Source organism: Ogataea haglerorum, assembly GCF_019207285.1.
Source record: "Ogataea haglerorum isolate 81-453-3 chromosome Unknown 81-453-3_NODE_10_length_422072_cov_98.086364, whole genome shotgun sequence".
NCBI classification, from domain to species: Eukaryota; Fungi; Ascomycota; class Pichiomycetes; order Pichiales; family Pichiaceae; genus Ogataea; species Ogataea haglerorum.
In genome coordinates this window covers 415,942-422,072 of record NW_025065160.1, presented here as the reverse complement: position 1 = coordinate 422,072, position 6,131 = coordinate 415,942, and the positions used below count along the sequence as shown (strand labels likewise).

Sequence of the window (6,131 nt, the reverse complement as noted above, 5' to 3'; positions counted from 1 at the left end):
AAAAAAAAAAAAAAAAAAAAAAAAAAAAAAAAAAAAAAAAAAAAAAAAAAAAAAAAAAAAAAAAAAAAAAAAAAAAATTGATGTCTAGCATGCGCCACCGAAAGCATGTTTTAAACCTAGTATACGGATATTAAGCAAGAAAGAAAGTAGTAATAACACAAGCTCCTAATAATACAAAGGGTTTTCCCAACAAGTTCATTTCTTGGAGGTTTTCGAGGTTTTAGCTGAAGAAGCTTTTTTGGAGGCTGATTTTTTGGTAGCTGATGCCTTTTTGGGAGCACCCTTCGGTTTGGCAACTTTCGAAATTGTTGTGACTTTTTTTTGCGTATCTGCAGACTTAGACTTAGCAGGGAGACTTCTCTTCGCAGCTGATTTAGCTGAAAAAGGCTTAGCTGAAGATTTGGTCTTACCACTCTTAGTTGGGGTGGCTTTTTTCGACGCCGTTGGGCTGCTAATACTCTGGGTTGCCTTCGAAGACTTGCTTGCCTTTGAAGCAGCTTTGGCGGAGGATTTTACAGTTTTCGAAGATACTGGCCTTTTTTCAGCAATCTTCTTTTGCGAAGCTTTGTTTGGAGCTGCCTTCTTGATGGCTGTTTTCGTGGCTAGTCGGGAATCCTTGATGGCGGCTTTCGTGGTAGACTTGGAAAGTACTTTAGTAGCCTGCTTCTTCTCAGCTGCCTTTGTGACCAATTTCTTAGCGGCTTCCCTTATCAGCTTGATAGGGCCTGCGGGGCCTTTTGGCTGTTTAAAGTAGCCAGAAATGACGCCTTTCTTGACAGCCAGATTGAAGGCAGTATCAAAACTAGTGGACTCGCTTGCTGGATAGTTTTCTTGAATGAATTTCTTGATTGCCTGGCGACTGAATTATTAGACAATTGTTTACCTTTCAACTTACCTGGACCCGTTTCTGCCTTTCAGAGAGGTGATGGCATTGGTAATCAATTCTAAATGTTAGATGTTGAGGCACACTATACTCACCCTTATATGACAGCTTGGATGCTGGAGATTTTGATGTTTTGGCAATCATTTCAGATAGGGCACGAAAGAAGTGTTAGAAATAATCGAGCTTCCTTTTGTTTATTTTTTTTTAGCTCGTACTGTGTGTGCGCCCAGGTGTTGGGAGGGAGGTACGGTAAATTTTGAACGCGTCGCCCTCATCTTATCTCTTGACAGGTCGTGTGCGTCGATCGCCGCACTTTTGTTTTTTGTTGTTTTTTTGTTATGAGTTCTTTGGAAAGATGGATGTAGACGTAACATCCGCCCAGCAATTACCATTTGCTGTGGGTTCAAGCAAGAATTTTCTCTGGTGCCCCACTATGGATTTGGTGTCTTTCCAATTGAGCAAAAATGCGCTTTGGGTCTACAGATTAGGAAACCAGCGGGTCTGGACAATCGAATTAGATGATGATCAAGAGATTGAGTGTCTTTGCTGGAGACCTGATGGCAAGATATTTGCTATAATTTCCACCGAGGGACAAGCTAATCTATTTGATTCGAGCAGTGGCAAATTGATGCTCAAGTTTCAAATTGGGAGTTCAATAGAAACTTGCAGCTGGTTTAATAGACTCAGCACATTTGACACCTCAAACAAATATGAGCAGATGTTTAACATCAGTCTCACCAACTCGCTACCCAAACTCACATCGTCACATAGTTCAAAAAAGCTGGTCAACGATGATCAACTAATCAAGTGCGAAGATTCTTCCCTTGATTTCCTCATCATTGGATCTGAGCATGGCATGATCTCTCTGGTTCTATATGGCATCTTCATCATTGAGAATTTTCAGCTACCGCAGCTGCAGGATTCTCACTCAACGTTCTTGGGCATTTGCTCGTCCAGAAACCTCGTCTCGCATTACATTCTGACAGAAAAGGAAGAAGGCCTTTTCGTTATTAAATTGACAACTTCATTTGTGGAAATATATGGTAACTTACTTCCTCGTGTGTGCCTTGCTTGCTCCAAACTTGTGGGCCTACTCACATATGTTAAAGAGTTGATTGATGATCTGGCTTCCGAATGCATGCCTTTTGAAGATTACACTGTGCGCATAGTCGATCTCTTGAAAAGCGAGATTGAATCTTTGCCGGAGTCTAAAAATAATACTGTTGACCCTATATATGACCTTTATGATCTTTTGTTGACTGGAGTCATGACAGAGCCGACTAGGGCTTGGATTAGTGACTATTTGGGAGACCGAGGACTGAAAAGGTGGACAAAACTAGGCAAACAGTACTATGAAAGCTCCAGAAAAAACCTTTTCTACAATCTGATTCCTGCATTGGAACACATGCTTGTATACCTTACAGACTTACATGGTCTTTCCAATTGGAAAGAGAATGAGGGCAAATTGGGCCTTCAAGGTCAGCTTATAGATAAGGCTATTGAGCTAACTTCTAAACTACTCCGTCTGCTCTACCAAAATATGTTGAAACTGAACGAGCAACAGCAGTGTTTCGAGAGTTTCGTTCAGTGGCTCAACGCAATTCTGGTCGAAATAACCTCTGACGAGAAAAGCACTGACACCATCAAGACAAAAGAAGTCATCAAGTTCCTTACAACGGGCTTACAGATATCAATTAATGACGACTCATCGCAACTTTTCTCGGATCTAAAGCACACATGTGAGCAATTCTTTGATGCCATCAAAAGCAACATGAAGACCAAAATGAATTCCGATATGTTTGGAAGAATTGGAGGTGTTGGTTGCATAAATGCCAAACTTTCAATATACACCGAAGACGAGAAGGAATTCGGGCTTGTCATAATGCAGCAAGAAGGACAAGCTACAGTCGTGAAGTTTGATTGCTTCACACTGAATCACTCAATTTATCCCTTGGAAATCTCAGATTTGCTTCTTGGTAAGACCGCAGATATTCAAGGAACTTTTCTGAACCCTAGAGAGCTGGTCATCTTAGTGGCGTTCAAGGATGACATGATTAAAAGTGATCTTTTGGTTTTGGATACTCGTGACATAATGACTGGAGCTTCAACTGAGCTGTCTCGAAAAAATATCATGAAACACACCGAGTTTAGGGAGGGATTTATCCCTAGATATATTGCTATCAACCCATTGCGAAGAATCGGATGCTTGCTTGATTCAAACAAGAAGAGCTACATCGTCGTAGAAATTTAATGCATACATCTATTTCACATTCACATAGTAGCTAAAGAGGTCTTTCGGCGGTGGAATTGAAACGTCTCTAATCTTCGACAATCTGAACTTTACGTTTTCAGTCAAAGCAAACGAGTCTCGCGTAAACCTCCTGTAAGCAAAGCTCATTGGATGATTGTCAAATGTCTCAGATTTGACGAATTTGTTCAAGTGCTCCATATCTTCCATCTTTATCGGAGGGTACTCATTGATGAAGCGCTTTATTTGAAGCAACTTCGCTAAAATCTTATTTCTTCTCACTGATGGTGAGAGTGGTAGGCCTGCTGAATTTGGGGACAATTTGACGTTTAGTCGCGGTAACGCCCAGTCATAGTCTATATGGAGTTTGTATTGTGTTCGCAACTGACTGAACAGGGAAGATAGGTGGTTTTTGGATGCATGGGCTGTGTTTCGGACTGCCGGTTTGACACCGTTCAAAATATCTGTAATGCTATGATTTGTAGGAAGAGACTTTGTCTCCGATAGTCGCAAGTTAGTCATATACTTGTCTACCAATCCTGGGATACTTTTAAAATCGTGAACATCATGTGTTTCCTTTAGTATGCCTGCGTATTCGTTGATAAATCGGTCTTTTTGAGCCCCAGAGTAAACTTTAGCTCTGGCAAAATCGGACAGCCATTTTGGTGCTCGTACATCAAAAGAGATCAAATCATAGTAGGCCATCCGCAGTAATTTGACACCCGATTTGTAGTGACCGTTCAGGGAGCTATCTAAAGTGAGGTCAAAGCGCTTTCCCTCCTGAAGTTTACGATACAATGGTGTTGAAGTATCTCTAAATTGCGACCGAAGCCAAAGCTTTAACCGGTTGTTAGCAACTGCATCAAGCTGCAGCCTTGAAAGCTTACGATTCAGCGATCGGTAAAACTCCAGTGTGGCCTGCTTCTGATTTGGTGGCATACGAAAAAATGGTCAAATAAATATGCCTTTTCGCGGCTAAATTCAATTTATTTACAATTGCTATGTCCTCCATTCCCCATTCGAAGGTGAACCAAAATAAGGAGAACGCTCTGCGTTCTAAGAGTCACGATGTGCGCTCGGATAAGGGGCTCTTACGGAAGACATCGAAGAGCGTGTTAAGAACTAAATCCTCGAATGCGGTCGTGAAACCTCAGGAGTTTGGAAATTACAATAAGATTCGGAAGACCTCAACGTTAAACGACGTGCATTTGTTTGATAGTGATTCGGGCGTTGTCACCGCTCGAAAGTTCAGAGTTCAACGCGATTCGCCACATTCTAAAACTAAACATAAGCTTTCGGCAAAAGAGGAACTCGATGATGAACAGGACATCGAGGTCGTCCCAGCCGCGGAAGACGAGCTTCCTTACGTTCCCCACGCTTTAACACCGATTCCGGATGATGTTCTTGATGATGTACTGAACAATAAATGCAGGTTAACAAAAAGTGTCGATGACCCGCTTGAATTAGATCTTTCATATTTGAAAGATATGGAAGAACAGGATTCTTTGGAAGACGCCCTCAAAACCAACGAATTAGTATTGGAATTCCCTGAAGAAGGGGAAGAGACCGCATCCAAGAAACTTGACAAAATATTAGAGGAATCAGAGTCGCATCACCGCTACAAACCAAAACGACTTTAAGAGCGCTGACACTTTTCACTTCATCATATACAGGAAAACTCTGTTCAAGAAAACCAGCTAAACCACCCTTTCTTCGGTTCTGGCTCTTCTACTCCAATATGCGTGACATCGGTGTCATTGAAATAGGAATTGAATGATTTTGGCAACTCATGCTTCGATTGAATTTTGAAAGCAACGTTGGTTACAATTTCTCCGTCTTCGATCTCACCTGCTGCGGTCTGCGGCTGCCCGCCATAAGAGATATCTAGAATTGACTTGAGCCTGCTGATGTCATTCTTCTCCAAAAACCAGTTGTCTTTAGGGAATTGAATCTCTACCCCTATATAGAGATCTCCATTCTTGTTGGAATTGTCATCAAGCGGCATCCCCTCATTTGGAACCACAATCGAGTCGCCTGGCCGCAGAACTTTCCCGGTAGGCACGGAAAGTGATATCCATCTATTATCCAGTGTTTTCACCAACTTCCGATCTTCAAACCCGCACAACGCGTCGACCAGCGAAATCGTCACTTTCGTATACAGATTCTGGTTTTGTCGTTTGAAAATTGGGTGCTTTTTCGTTTTATATTGCAATATCACATCCCCAGGCTTAAGCCCTGGCTCTTCGTCGGCTTCACCTTCTAAAACCACTGACCCCGTCTCGGGAGCGCCCCTTGGAATGTTGAATTCCAAAATCTTGGATTCCTCCACCACTCCCTTGCCCTTGCATTTTTTACAGTTATCTTTCTCCTTGTGGATAGTTCTTTTGCCTTTGCATCTCCAACATAGAACAGCCTGCTGGGTTACCAGCCCTGGGGCCAATTGTCGAATCTTCATGACATATCCGTCACCATGACAAGTGGTGCACTTGATTAAAATTGCCGACTTGCGTGCTCCGCTGCCCTTGCAATGCTTGCACAACTTGTTCCGCGTGGAGGAGGTTTTTATCACTTTTCCATTGTATAACTCTTCCAAGGTCACTTCAATATTCAAAACTGCATCTTCAGTTTTCGTTTTAGGGGGTGGTGCCCTACCATAAGAGCCTCCCATCCCATTGAAAAAACTAGCGAAGTCCTGGGGATCAAAGTCGAAGTCTCCTTCTCCAAATGCAGCGTTAGCGAATCCTGAATTATGGTAGTCAAATCCATTGGATGCACCATCTGTAGTTCCATATGTGTCGTATGCGTTTCGTTTCTCTTCGTCTATAAGCACTTCGTAGGCACTGCTGATTTCTTTAAATTTGATCTCTGCCTCTTCTCTGTCTTCCTCTGGGACTTTGTCAGGATGGTGTTGCAAGGCTAATTTTCTATAAGCTTTTCGAATCTCAACCGAGGAGGCGGAAGAGTCCACTCCCAGAATATCATAAAGAGACATTATGGTTC

At 42.3% G+C, this 6,131-nt stretch overlaps 5 protein-coding genes across 5 annotated transcripts; 2 read left to right on the top strand and 3 right to left on the bottom strand.

The window, feature by feature from the left end:
* Positions 1–195: 195 nt before the first annotated feature.
* On the bottom strand, positions 196–1,027 carry KL911_003860 (uncharacterized protein; the record flags this gene model as incomplete). Its single annotated transcript, XM_043199087.1, has 2 exons — positions 196–714; positions 968–1,027. 2 exons carry the CDS (start codon positions 1,025–1,027, stop codon positions 196–198), a joined length of 579 nt encoding a protein of 192 aa, XP_043053644.1.
* Positions 1,028–1,238: 211 nt separating this feature from the next.
* KL911_003859 (uncharacterized protein) lies at positions 1,239–3,134 on the top strand (the record flags this gene model as incomplete). Its single annotated transcript, XM_043199085.1, has 1 exon — positions 1,239–3,134. The coding sequence occupies one exon, from the start codon at positions 1,239–1,241 to the stop codon at positions 3,132–3,134; it is 1,896 nt and encodes a 631-aa protein (XP_043053643.1).
* A 9-nt stretch (positions 3,135–3,143) lies between these two features.
* On the bottom strand, positions 3,144–4,070 carry KL911_003858 (uncharacterized protein; the record flags this gene model as incomplete). Its single annotated transcript, XM_043199084.1, has 1 exon — positions 3,144–4,070. One exon carries the CDS (start codon positions 4,068–4,070, stop codon positions 3,144–3,146), a length of 927 nt encoding a protein of 308 aa, XP_043053642.1.
* Positions 4,071–4,132: 62 nt separating this feature from the next.
* KL911_003857 (uncharacterized protein) lies at positions 4,133–4,771 on the top strand (the record flags this gene model as incomplete). The annotated part of the gene is made up of 1 exon (XM_043199083.1): positions 4,133–4,771. One exon carries the CDS (start codon positions 4,133–4,135, stop codon positions 4,769–4,771), a length of 639 nt encoding a protein of 212 aa, XP_043053641.1.
* A 44-nt stretch (positions 4,772–4,815) lies between these two features.
* KL911_003856 (uncharacterized protein) lies at positions 4,816–6,123 on the bottom strand (the record flags this gene model as incomplete). Its single annotated transcript, XM_043199082.1, has 1 exon — positions 4,816–6,123. One exon carries the CDS (start codon positions 6,121–6,123, stop codon positions 4,816–4,818), a length of 1,308 nt encoding a protein of 435 aa, XP_043053640.1.
* Positions 6,124–6,131: the final 8 nt, after the last annotated feature.